The sequence below is a fragment of the Sus scrofa genome, chromosome 16, assembly GCF_054392235.1.
Source record: "Sus scrofa isolate SSC_HxYL_T2T_F1_AM1 chromosome 16, Sscrofa_HxYL_maternal_Yorkshire_Landrace_v2.0, whole genome shotgun sequence".
Taxonomy (NCBI): domain Eukaryota; kingdom Metazoa; phylum Chordata; class Mammalia; order Artiodactyla; family Suidae; genus Sus; species Sus scrofa.
This window is the reverse complement of record NC_139398.1, coordinates 81,005,214-81,019,221: the sequence shown is the minus strand read 5'-3', so window position 1 is coordinate 81,019,221 and position 14,008 is coordinate 81,005,214. Positions and strand designations below refer to the sequence as shown.

The 14,008-nt window shown below is 46.3% G+C and overlaps 1 protein-coding gene across 23 annotated transcripts in view; it reads left to right on the top strand.

Moving 5' to 3' along the window:
- The window catches only part of GALNT10 (polypeptide N-acetylgalactosaminyltransferase 10), a 308,233-nt gene that overhangs the window by 148,127 nt on the left and 146,098 nt on the right, over window positions 1–14,008 (top strand). The window contains exon 1 of one of the 23 annotated variants that reach the window (XM_085001893.1): window positions 5,753–5,828. The exons of 21 other annotated variants lie outside the window; for them this stretch is intronic. In XM_085001893.1, the coding sequence (XP_084858019.1) occupies window positions 5,793–5,828 (36 nt within the window). In that variant the 5' untranslated portion in view covers window positions 5,753–5,792. Of the gene's footprint in view, window positions 1–5,752; window positions 5,829–14,008 lie in introns of those variants that run through there. One more of the 23 variants, XM_085001910.1, reaches the window with a different exon arrangement.

Below are 14,008 nucleotides of genomic sequence, written 5' to 3'. Positions count from 1 at the left end.
GTCCCATATGTCCTGGTTTAGTGCATCTCTCTTCAAAGATCATTTTGCGTTGAGATGTGAGGAAGGTGTGACAGCTGTTTGAGGAGCCCACCCCAGCTCGCAGGCAGGTGGGTTTGTGGGTTTCCTGGACCCTTGTACCCTGCTCCCAGATGGCTCTGCATTTGAAAATCACCAGTAAAGCACTTGACAGTCTCCTGGAGTTTTTCTGTTGAGGCATTTTTCCGCTTTATTTCTGGAAAAAAAATATGTTGCCCACCTCCCTCCACTCGCATCAGGAAAGAACTTTTTAATAGTGTGACAAGAGCCTTAGAAAAAATGATTTGGGAATTTTCTTTCTGGGAGTCCAGCGTGAGGGGTAATCAGAAATTTTCTGGAGGATGTATGGGATGTTTATTGAAGCCGAAGATTTTTTTTTTTTTTTTTTTTACTGTAGTGAAATATCTGTAACATGAAAAAAATTAATATTGGAAAATTGGAAGCAGTTAAATGTCTAGCAGCAGGTGACGTGTTTCGTCCATTTATTAGAATATAATGCACCCTTTGAAAACATTTTTAAAGAACTTTTTTTTTAGGGCCTCACTTGCCACATATTGAAGTTCCCATAGGGGTTGAATTGGAGCTGCCTGCTGGCCTACACCACAGCCACAGCAACGCTGGATCCAAGCCATGTCTGTGACCTACACCACAACTCACAGCAGCACCTGATCCTTAATCCACTGAGTTGGGGCCAGGGATAGAACTGGAGTCCTCATGGATACTAGTTGGGTTCATTTCTGCTGAGCTACAGTAGGAACTCCCTAAAGAACTTAATAGCAGAAAATGTCTCTTGACACGATGATAGGTGACGAAATGCTGACTCCAGGCCTCCAGTTAGGTCTTCAGATTTCTGATTTCGTACGCATGCATTGAAACAAGATAAAAAGGATAACCACGAAATTGTTAACAGCGATTCTTATTGGGTGGTAGAATTATAGAGGATTTTTTAAAATTAATTTTTAAAAATTTTGAGATAATTATAGCTTTCACATGCAGTTGTAAAAATATTTCAAAGAAATCTGGTATATCCTTTATCCATTTTCTTATAGGGGTGTAAATTTTCTTTGTGCTTTTCTCTTTTTCAAGTAATCCACAATAAAACAAAAACAAAAGCAAAACTTAAAAAACAAATCAACGAAATCTACAATCGGGAAAATAAAATCCTGGACTGTCATTAAAAAAAAAAAAAAAAACTTATTCAGAGTCCTCTGATAGCTTCTCAGTTAAGGATCCAGCATTGCCACTGCTGTGGCTCAGGTTCAGTACCTGGCCTGGGAACTTCTGCATGCCACCGATGTGGCCAAAAAATCAAAAACAAAATCAAATGCGTAGTCATCCTTTTGAAGAACTTTGCTCTGAGTCATAATCGATGTCCCCTTTCCCTGTACCTCCGGAACCCCTTGTCTGGCATCTCAGTATCTGCTGATATTGTAGTTAATTGGATCTTTGCCTATACATGGGCTTTTGTACAATGAGTTCATGTTGGAGAAACAAGGCTTACCTTCCAGAAGCATCAGATTTACTCAAACTCTTTGGAGAAGAGGGACAGAAACACCGTCATTTTACATTAAAGTTAAAATAAATCCTTATTATAGAGTAGAAAGTAAGATTTGAGACATGAGATGAATATTTAAGACAAAATCAAGTCCCTGTTTGAGAGGCATAGCTAGTAGCTGTTGAAGAAATGCTTCTTGAATTGGATTTGCCGTCTGCTTCTTCAGCTGGCTTCTTATCCCAGTTGGAGGTGGGGGAGCGGTCAGGGAGCACACGGTACTGTAGGAGATCACCGGGGAAGAGAAAGACTAGAATCCCTCTCTGTAACTTAAAAAAGAGAGAGAGAAAACCTGCTTAGTTTTTCTCTCTGCTCTAAGGCCAAGTCTTGCTGGAAGGCACACTACCAGGGAGTCAGGGACCTGGGGCTGGATTCCTGACCCCAGGATTGACCTCTGTGGGAGCCTGGCAGGACATCATGTCTCTGGGCCTCCTTTTCCTCACCAGCAGAATGAGCTGTTCAGACCCAGGGCCCTCTCCCTCTAAGATGCTAAGATCAGTCAGCTTGCAGCAAGTGACTTTTCCAGGCTTCCCAAACTCCTTTTGCCTCATTGGAAGTGCACCTGCAAGGATTTTAGCATCCTTGGAAGTTAGTCTGCCCCATTCCTGAACCTTCCTGTCAACACCTCTCTTTTGTCATTTAAAAAAAAAAAAAAAAGGCTCAAGGGAAAGAAGCTTTTAAACACTGATTAATAGAATAACCCCCTTTTTATCCCCTCTTCCCCTAAAGATTATCTTGGGGACGTCAAAAGCAGTTTTTATAGGCAGGTTGGTCTTTTACAAGAGATGTGTTTACAAAGCATGAAATTAACATTTTTGCACAGAGCCAAATAATTGCTTATAACATGGTGACTTTTGTAGGAAGTTTGCAGCTTGAGCAGTTATTAGCAAGGTCAGATGGTATGTGCGATAATGCAATTAGCAGACTTCATCACCAGAGCAAAGTTAGCCAAGCACCTTGTGAGGGAACAGGTTCCTCCTCCTGAGGTCATTTCAGATGCTGGAAACAGTGCAGTCCATTCACATTTGCAGTCCGCTAAACACTGCAGTGTTCCAGGGTCCCCCCACTCACGGAGCTTCAGACTCCTGTGGGCCTACGTACAAGGCTACACTCCTAGAGGGGCTGAAGAGGTTCACCAAGAAAGGTCCAAGCACTTTACTGCTCATGAGAGGGTTGGCTTCACCTTAGACTAAATATTACATTAGAATTAGGGAGTACCAGGAGTTCCCTGGTTGCCTGGTGGTTAAGGACTCGGCACTGTCACTGCTATGGCTTGGGTTGATCCCTAGCCCAGAAACTTCCACATTGCCATGGTACGGCCAAGGAAAGAGAAGAATTAGGGAGTAACAGATGACAGCATCTCAGAGGAAGAGACAATAGAGCAGTTGAGGTAGGCCAACAGCTTGCACATTCCAGCAGCAATATAGGACAGCCTTAAGTTCAAAAAAGGTGGCAAGAGAATATGACGTTCCATTCAGGAGAATCTTCTCAACAAAGCATGTTGGTGTATGACTTTGGACACACATTCTTACTGGTAATGTTCATTGATATGACAGATCAACTCGGAAACATCAATGTCATAACCCCACAGAAATTTATTTCTCACCCATGAGTTATACTCTGGCCCAGGTCTCAAGAGCATCCAGAAGGGAAAGGGAATTATTGAGAGGTTCCCAGGGAACTCGGTTAAAATCCATTTGGGAAAATATAAAAATCTGAGATGCTCTCCTCTTCTTGTGGCTCAGATCCAGCATACGGAGAGAAGGGAACTCTCTCTTCCTCTGTGTTCACCCCACTGGCAGAGTTTGTACTCTGAAACAAAGGGAGGAAGTATCTGTTTGAGATGTCTTCTACTGCCTGCCTGGGGATCAGACTGCAAAGCAGAGGACAAGCCTTGGAGACAGGCACACCTAGGTTTACCGCTTACTACATCTTTGGCCTTAGGCAAGTTACTAAACCCTTGTAAAATCCTGGCTACTCTCTGCAGCTTGGAGATAATCACTGCACCCACCTCACAGGGCTATTTTGAGGATAAAATGAGGTATTGCATCAAGAGAGAATCTTTGCAGAGACTGGCACATAGTATTTACCTGTCCACCCATTCCGTTTAACCCCCCAACATATATTGTCAGGTGCTATGCTAGGTGTTAGCAAGCCAGGTGTTACGGTGAGCTCCCACCCTTCGGAGCTTATAACCCAGGCACAGAGATGCATTGATTACATAAATTAATTAAATAAATGAAAGCCTCCTTACTAACTAAGTGCTCTGAAGCATAGAACCATACTGTATTTGCTAGAAGCCTAGACTGAGAGCTCAGGGAGGACTTCCTAGAGGAAATGGCATCTGAGCTGAAATGTGAAGTTAATTTGGTGGAGCAGGAATGGGGTGTGATAAGCATCCTTAAGGAAGCAGCGTGTGAAAGGTCTCATGGTAGGAAAAAAGGAGGTGCCTTTGAGGAACATGAGAAAGTGACTAGAGCTCTGAGACCCAGGGGAACATGTGTGGTATGTGCTAAAAAGGTGGGCAGAGGCCAGGCTGTGTAGACCTTTGTAAGGCTGTTAAGGATTTTGGTTTCATCATAAGAGGCAGTAGATGCCATTGCGGGTTTTTAAGCAGGGGCTCAAAAACTATTAAGCTCAATAAATGTTAGCTATTATTGTTCTTTTCCAGGAACTTTTATCCTACATCCCAACAATGTTAGCTCTTTTACTGGATTCTGCAAATATATAATTTAAAAAAAAAAAAAAAAAAAAACAGCAAACCTTTTGATCCTTCTGGTGGTCTGAGGGCAGGATCTGTAATATGCCAGAGCCACTTGCACCATTAGGATGTGCTTCCTCCTCTAGGTGGGATTAGAAGGGGACTAAAAGGAACCTGTATCCAGGACAGAAAGGTGACATCCTGAGAACTGGGGCAGGGCCAAGTTGGACATGGCCGGAACCAGCTGAACCAGATAAAACTTCCACAGCACGTGCCAGGCCATCCCCAGGCCTCTGACAGTGGTGGATGCAGGCTGGGGGGAGCCTGATAAAGTCAAAGCAAGCAGGACATCTGCATAAGAGAGTCCGGGATCCGTGGGGAGGGAGCTCCGGGCTGGACTAGCAGAAGGTAAAGGGAACTGGGCTGTGGGTCAGACACCAAGGAGGAGGCCCAGGTGAAGGTGGGCCCTTGTCTGAAGGAAGAAGAATCAGGGCACTGAAGCTAGGACACGAAGTCTGCGTGGTCTGACCAACATGAGGATGCTGAGTCCCCAGATCTTAGGCCCAGTGATCCTCCTCCTGCTGCCAGAGGCCAGATTGAGCCCCCAATCCAGGGGGCTTGGCTGAGGCTGCTGGTGGGGATCAAGTGATCCCAGCTTTCAGAACGTATTTGACACATCTGTATGCGATGGCCCTGGATCTGGGGTGTTCTTATTACCAGCTTGGTTCAAAACCAGAGCTCCCGGAAACTCTGCAGCCTGTCAAAACTTGAGTTCCATGTCTTTTGGCCTTTATCCACTCATCTCATCCTTTTCCTGTGGAGCATCCTGAAGTTGAAACAGGACGGTATGCATTCCTTACGGCAGGCTTTTATCCAGCTCCAGTCTAGTGTGGGACTGGAAAACCAGTCAGAGAATTAACCAAACTCAGCGTGGCTCTGCCCAAGAACAAGGGCAGGGCCAGGCTGGAGGCAGCCTGGACCCACAGACTCAGCAGGCTTTTTATAGACAAGCAGGTGGGCGGAGCAATGTCTGCCTCCTCAGCTGGATGTTCTGAGACCGCTGGTTTCATGGGTGACCCAGTTCAGAGGATGGTAAGGACTGCTTCCATAGGTCGGGCCCTTCGTGGTCACAGAATGCTTTTGTGTTCACCACCTCCTTTGAGCCTCCATCTGCTGATGGAAGTAGCCTGGGCAGCTGTTATTCTCTCCCTTCTTCAGATGAAGAAACTGAGGCCTGGTCATTAAGGGTCACATATGAAGTCACAGCTCCTAGAACATCAGGTGGCCATTTGGGGTTAAGCTGCTCAGAGCAGCCTGTGTTGCTTGCTGTACATGTTAAAAGAGAGAGCAATGGAGAGGGAGAGAGAGAGGAAGTGAACTTGGACTAGAGACTTGATTAGATAGCCTGAACAAATATTTAAATCCTGTACCCCAGGGCAGGGCTGTACGTAGATAGGTAGTGCTTAGGGTGGGGTTCAACAGTAGAGTCAAGGGCTTCTTTGGATGATTTTGCTGCATTCAGGCTTTCCAAGTCCAAGGGTAAGTGTGGGTACACCTGTCTGTCTTGTGTCCATGTCTGTCTGGTGGGGAAGCTCAAGTGGATATGTCTATAAACTTAGCATTCTTTGAGCCCTGGTGTATTTTGCACCGTGATCCAGTCAATGTCACATGTCCAGTTATCTGTGACTCCTTCAGGAAACCAGGAGGCACACCAAGAGAGGGAAGAGTTGAAAGTCAGAAATGCAGATGGAGTCCATGGTACACTTCAGGTCAGCAGACAGAGCATGTTCTTAGCAGTCATGCCCCCTGCAGAGTGAATACTGCCCCACCTGCTCTGCCTCCCTCTTGTGTTAATTTTTAAAAGCATGAGAAATGAAACAGGGCCCTTCACATCTGAGACAGCTGTTTTCTCAGGTCTCACACCTTCCTTTTGAATAGCCCGAATAATACAACTTACAATTATGCCTTGCCTGGCAGCGTATTTCTGCTTTCTGAGTGACGGCTCAAATTCCTTGGCAAGCAAACACCGTCATCAGAGAGCCTCTGTTTTCCCACCGTGGTTCCTGGTGGCCCCTCTGTGGCCATATTCCTACCCACTCTGGCCTCCAGGACTGCCTGCCCATAGTTCTTCAGTCACTTCACCAAGAGGGCCCCCCCCAACCTCCTTCTCGCAGGGATTTGGGGAGGGCTGAGCCCACCCCAGAGGGAGCCACACCAGGAACTGATTAATTAAGGTAAATAGGGGTGTGATCGGCAGGGGCTTAAGCTCCAGATGGGTAACCTAGGCAACAGCTGGGTGTCTGCACTTGCATTGACTAGTGACATGGGATCAGTTTCTTCACAGATCTGTGACCTTCTCTTGTGCTCAGAGTCCACTTCAGGAGCCTTGAAAAGGAGCTGGGCTGTTGGGTAACAGGAGGAGGGGAATTGCTGATAGTCTGTTGTGGTTACTGTAGGTGTTTTGTCGCCTTCAGGAACATGATGTGGGCAGTGTAATGGACAGACATGATGTCAGAGACCATAGAGTCAGGGGCAACTTCCAGCTTTAGGAACTCGAAGTCCTCCCAAGCCTTGAGTTAGTGAGTTCTGTGTTCCTATGCCAGCTGCCACGTCTTAATCAGTTTCCTTATCAGTAAAATAGGACAACAAACATAGTGCCACCTTCCAGGCTCGGTGTGAGAATCAGACCTGTGGAGTGTCTGGCATAGCCTAGAACATAGGAAGCCCAATAAGTATTGGCCCTCTGGTTCTTCTCGAGGAGAGAAAGAGGCTCTGGGTGCTGTGTCTTCTAAGGTGCTCTTTACTGCTGGGAAGAAAATGGGCTCGGCCAGGAGGCGGGTCCAGGATGGGAGGCAGATAGGAAAGGGGGCCACAAATGGAAATTGCCAGGAGCACCACTGTGGCACAGGACTCAGACAGGAAGGCTGAGAACTGGGGCAGCTGCCTGAGGGCCAGGAGACCAGGGGAGAGGTTGGCCGTGCACCCAGAATGGAAATGAAGCTGTTGGAGGGTCTCTTGAGGCCAAAGATAAGGAGAGGTTGCTCCTTCTAGGTGGCTTGCTGAACATGCACTTTTTACAGATGCTGTTCCTGGCCTGAACACTGGCCAGCTGAAAACATGATTCTGGTTATTTCTTCATCCTATGAAACAAAGAGCACAGGGAAATATAGTCTCATGACAAAGACATGATATTTTCCCTATTCAGTGAGTGAGACCAGAAGATGCATAATGTATGGTTTCCAAAGCTGCAGGTGGATTAGGGAGAGAGAGGGTTTGCAATCTGGGGAAACATTTAAGACTTTTGCAAGTTGTAAAGGAAGAGAGGAATGCCAGGAGCTTAATGTCCAGGACAGCCCTGGCTGAGTAATCTCAGAAAAGCCAACCTCAGGGGCCAAGTTTCCTTATTAAAAATGCTAGAAGGGGAGTTCCTGTCGTGGCTCAGTGGTTAACGAATCCGACTAGGAACCATGAGGTTGCGGCTTCGATCCCTGGCCTTGCTCAGTAGGTTAAGGATCCCATTGTGGTGTACGTCGCAGACCTGGCTCGGATCCCGTGTTGCTGTGGCTCTGGTGTAGGCTGGCGGCTACAGCTCCGATTCAACCCCTAGCCTGGGAAGCTCTATATGCCGCGGGAGTGGCCCAAGAAGTGGCCAAAAAAAAAAAAAAAAAAAATGCTGGAAGGAATGCTCAATAAATTGTTAATAGTGCTTATCTCTAGGGAGCGGGTATAGGGGTTGGGAGTGGGAAGAGATTTTTATTTTTTGTTGTATACCCTTTTGACTTTTTGAATCTTTCACCATGTGCCTTTATTATTTTTATAATTGCAAATCAAACTGTAGGGTTTTTCTTTAAAAAAATGCAGCAAAGGGTTGGCTTAGACCGCTGGTTTTCAAACTTGTTTTTTGGCGGTGGAACACTTGTCATATAATCTTACTTGGAAACCTAATGAGTGTAGGACAAGGAAGAAACTGGGACACTTCTTGCCAAGACTTCCCTCCCCCCAGCTCCTAGTTGCAGCTTCTCCAAGAGATCCATTGGGTATGCTTTGGAAATAACAAGTCTAAATGATTTCTCTCGGGCCCCTCCCACCTCCCCAGTCCAATGCTTCCCTTCTATTTAGCAAAGAAGCTGGGACATCCTAGCCCTGAGGCTCAAGCTGCTGCTTCCATGCATAGCTGCAGATGCATCTGGCCCCTCTGGGAGTCAGCCCCTGGGAAGGCTGAGCTGTGCACTGGCTGAACGTCACATAGACTCTAGGGGACAGGAAACAAGTCACCCTGAGATGGGTTGAAATGATAGAGAAATGTTAACAAGTGGATTTTGCAGCTCTTCCATGGAAAGCTGAACCTGGGGCTTTGATAGGCAGGATGCTAAGAGGACAGTGAAATGGTTTGAGGCGGGAGAAGGCTCATCCGCCTGAAAAAAGCATGGTCAGGAATGTAGGCCCAGTGCTTATTTACACTGTGGTCTTGGTGAGTTACTTAGCTTCTCTGAGTCTCTGGGGAAACACTTGAGCCTACTTTCTAGGACTGTTGAAAGGATTAAAGGAGATTATAAGTCTAAGTGCCCAGTGTAGTGCCATGCACATAGCAGGTGTTCAGTAAATGTTGGTAATGGTAGTCCTTATCATCACATGTTCCTAGCAGGTGGGAAAATGCCTTGCTGTCTCTTCTCGTGTATATGTATCTATATATGTGTGGCCGCACCAACAGCATGTGGAAGTTCCCAGGCTAGGGGTCAAATCAGAGCTTCAGCTGCTGACCTACCCCACAGCCACAGCAACACAGATTCAAGCTGTGTCTGTGACCTACACCACAGCTCACAGCAACGCCAGATCCTTAACCCATTGAGTGAGACCAGGGATCGAACCCACATTCTCATGGATACTAGTTGGGCTCGTTACCGCTGAGCCATAACTGGAACTCCACCTCCCATATATTCTGAGTTAAAACTGTAGACCTCAGTTTCCTTACCTGTGAATTAGAGGTATTCAGGAATTGCAAATTGGTGGCCCACTGGACTAAATCTAATATGCAGACATATTTGTTTATTTAGGTAATATGTTAAAAAATCAAGAAATAGTTTCTAGAAATCTGAATTTTCCAGACTCCTTTTTATTTATTAATTGGCCTAGAGTGGTACCCACAGCACATGGAGGTTCCCAGGCTAGGGTCGAATCAGCGCCCAGTCAGGTTTGTTATTGCTGAGCCACAACGGAAACTCCCAGACTCTCTTTTAAAAACTGGACATATGTTTTAACTGGCTCTCACTTGGCAGCAGTCACCTGAGGTTGGGCTGGCCACTGCCCTGCCTTACGTGGGAAAGCACATAACAAGGCCTTTCGCCAGCCTCCTTCCTCTGTGTTATCTCACACCTGGCTACCCCTCTTCACCTGCAGACATTCGAGTTGGCAAAGTTAGCAGGTTTGGGAAATTCTGTGCCTTTATCGTGGCCACATCACTTGCTTATCCCATGACCCTGGGTGTATTCCTTCATCTCTCTCATCTCACCCTCTGTAAAATGAGTGAGTTGAACTTCCAGCTTCAGCTTTCTTTGAATGTTCTGGTCAGTCTATAAATATTTACTAAAACCCTCCTTGCCAAGTGAGAGCATTTAAAAATCCCTCCAGGAACTTTACCGGGCATTTGGGAGGATGCAGAAAGCAATAAAAATGGGTGTAGCCCAGAGATCTTTTATAGCCAGGTCACCCGAGGTGTAGACCACAGAATGGCACTGGTGCACAGCACAGAAATGGAAGATAAGCATTTAGAAACTTTTATGGCAGTTGGACTTTGCCATGACAGCCAATGGGTGCTCCGTGGACTTGTTTTGTTGAACAGACAGATCAGTTCACATGTTATTGAACTTGTGAGGAGTTACAGGAGGCGCAAGCTGCGTACTCATTCCAAGTTCTGCTGCTTAACAAGCTGTCCCAACCCTTAGTGGATTAAAACAACGGCAGTCATTTATTTGCTCCCAAATCTACAGTTTGAGTGGGGCTGGGCAGCACAGTTCACCTCTGCTCCACATACTGACTGCCTGCAGGGTGGCTCCCCCAGGGCCAGTGGGTCCACTTCCAAAGTGGCTCACTCAGCACATTGGTGGTTCAGTGGTAGAGTTCTCACCTGCCAAGGTGGTTCAGTCACATGACTGGCAAGTTGGTGCTGGCCTTCGCCTTTCCACAAGGGTGCTTCTTCAGAGCATCTTGAATGCCCAGGTCCTAAGAGAGCAAGGCGGAAGTGCATGGCCTTGTTATGGTCTAGTCTCAGAAGTCACTCTGCATCTCTTCTACCAGACTCTGCAGAATTCACAGAGTTCTGCTCAACGTCAAAGGGAGAGGGCCTAGATCCCACCTTTTAATGCACTCATGGCAAAGTTCTAGAAGAACATGTAGGACATAAGATTTTGTTGCAGCCACCTTTGGAAAATATAATCGGCCACACTACAGGGAGATGTATTAGGTTTTATTTTACTTTATTTATTTTTTTAAATTTTTGCTGTGTAGCAATGAACACAAACTTAGTGGCTTAAAACAATACGTATTCTTCAGCTCAAAGTCTTATAGGTCATGAGTCCAAGTTGACAAAACTGGGTTCTTTGCTTAGGGTCTCACAGGCCTGAAATTAGGGTGTTGCCAGCCCAGACTCTTGTCTGGAGCATCTGAGGAAGAAGCCACTTCAAGGCTCATTCAGGTTGTTGTCAGATTTAAGGCTTGGTGGCTGTAGGATTGGGGTCCCTGTTTCCTTGCTGGCTGTCAGCCAGAGGTTGCTGTCTGCTCCTGGAGGCCACCCACACCTGGCTTCTGAATCTTCAAAGCCAGCAATGCCTTGTCGAATTCTTTTCACTCTGAGTGACTCTGACTTCTGATACTGCCAGATGGAGAAAACTCTTCTTTTTCTTGGGACTAGCTTATGCCGAGCTGGACAGTCTCCTTTTGCCACGTAACATAACGTCGTCAGAGGAGCACTATCTCATCACGTTCCCAGGTCCCACCGACACTCAAAGGGGAGGGAGGTGTAAGAGGCCGAGGTCCTTGGAAGGTACTCTTAGAATTCTCCTGCCGCAGATGGCTTGGTTCACAGCGAATTAGAAATTCAAACAAAGAGGTTCTTCACAGAGAGTTTGAAAGCAGTGGTTTAGAACCCAGTAGAGAGGAATGACATGTATACAGAAGGCTATAATCTGAGACCTTAAGCGCTAACTTCCAAAAAGAGAAGGGTAGAGAGAGTACAGCGAGAGGTCAGTGGGAAGGAAGGTTATTGTGTAAGTGGAGGGGGGACAGACTTAGGGTTTCTTGAGGATGTGGTGTTTGAACTGAGCATTTTAAGACAGATGCGGCTGGGATCTTTAAAAAATAAGGCAGGATTCCAGCAGTTATATTTCTTTTCAGCACCTTTGGATGCAAACACAGAACTGAACTGAATCCTCTGAATCCTCTCCAAAGTCATTTTATTGCTTCTGTATGACCACAAACAATGTGACATAAACTACCCCAGAGCTCATTGGCTTCAGATAGCAGTCACATGTTACTGCTTACGGGTCTGCAGGTCAGTTGAGTGGTTTCTCTGGTCTTGGCTGGGCTTTCTCCTACATCTCTGATCAGCCATGGGTGGACTAGGTGACTCTGCTGGCCCTGACCACACCTGCAGGGAGCTAGGGGTTGAATCAGAGCTGCAGCTGCTGGCCTACGCCACAGCCACAGCAACCCCAGATCTGAGCGGCATCTGTGACCTGCACCCCAGCTTGTGGCAACGCTGGATTCTTAACCCACTGAATGAGGCCAGGGATCTAAACCACATCCTCAGGGAGACTATGTCAGGTTCTTAACGTGCTGAGCCACAACAGGAACTCCCTGGGCTCTCCTATCTGGGCGTTGATGGCTGTCAGCTAGTCTAGGGTCACCTCAGTTCTTCTCCACGTTTGCAGTCCCACCTGCCCCTCACATCCTTCTAGCATATCAGCCTGGGCTTATTCCCTGAGAGGAGGCAGAAGAACAAAAAAGAGGGTGAAAGAGTGCAAGTCTTGGAGGCTTAAGCTCAAAAACTATCACACTGTCACTACTGCCTCCTCCTTTTGTTCAAAGCAAGTCACCAAGCCTGCCCAGGTTCAGAAGGTGGGAAATTGACTCCATCTCTTGATGGGAGGAGCCAGAGCATCCCATTGCAAAGGGGGTGGACACAGGCAGGGGTGGAGGAATGGGGCCACTCTTCTCAGTCTATCCAGCACAGTCATCCTGTATTCTCATCATTACTAAATTCTCTAGATGATAAGAACAGAGACCCCCCTCCCCACCTTCAAATCCATTGCTTCTCAAGCTAAGCAAAGGTTTTTGGGAAAATTTACCTATGAGAAACCATTGGGAAAATATAAAGTGATTCATTAACCAGAGTTATAAGAAGCCAGGCTTCTAAAACAATCTGAAGTCTTCTGTGTGAGTAGAAGACAAGAGAGGAACATTCAGGGCAACCCTGACACCTTCCCTCATGTGGTGACTCATGTGGTGTCTTTACCAGACCCCGTTATACTCCTCCTTCAATGCCCAGCCCCAGTGCTCTCTGCAGAACTGCTTCCAGAATGTTTATTTTGGGAGAATAATTCTTTTCCCAGGTTGAAATGAAATGATTTCAAATCTGACCTTTGACGTAAACAAAAAAAAATGTCTTTTACAATATTCCCTGAAGCACCTCACCCAAGGCCAACAAATAGTAACTGCACAATAAACGGTTGTCAGAGGAAGAGAGGAATGAATGGGTGGGTGAGTAAACAGATGGATGGCAGATGCTTCAGCAGTTGACTGAAGCTTTCTTTTAGAAGAATCTGATATTATCATAAATTTTATTTCCTTCCTTCTAAATCAGTATGCCAACTTGAAGTCTTTTGTAGTTGTTCCATGTCTGTGTGCTTTAAAGAAAAACCCAGAGAACAGATTGCAGAGGGGAGGAACCCTGTTGTGTTCTCCCTCATAAACCCTGTCATTATTAGCATAGCATTTCAAACCAAGGTCCGTGAGTTCCCGGGGACATTAATCCTTCTCTAGCTGGAAGGGGTGGGTGGGTGAGGGAGGACTTTTCGTCAAATACATTTGTGCAGTAGTTCCCTTTGTGGCTCAGTGGTTAACGAACCCGACTAGGATCCGTGAGGATGGGGGTTTGATCCCTGGCCTTGCTCAGTGGATTAAGGATCCAGCATTGCCGTGAGCTGTGGTGCAGGCTGCAGCTCGGCTCCCACGTGGCTGTGGCGTAGGCTGGCAGCTGTCACCTGGGAACTTCCCTGTGTCTATGGGGCAGCCCTAAAAAGCAAAACAAAACAAAACAAAAAGCAATTGTGGAATGTGGGATTAAACAGTTAGGCAGCTTTCTTTTTTTATGAGACTTCACAGAGCCTTTAATGTGCTAATGTACATCTAATATATCTCCAAGAGAGCATTAGAGTATGCCAAGGTTGAAAACTGGAAGCATTAGCTCTTTGTAGGGGGAGGGGGACAGGGGTGTGAGGAGGAAGGCAGTATAATTTTTTAAATTGTGGTGATACATGACAGTATTTACCATTTTAACCATTCATAAGGGTACAGTTCAGTGGCATTAAATACATTCACGGTGCTGTGTAGCCATTACCACTCAACCCCAAACTTTTTCATCATCCCCAACAACAACTCGCTTTAAACAATAATTCCCCCTTTCCCCCTGATTACCTCTGTTCTGCTTTCCATCTCTAGGAGTT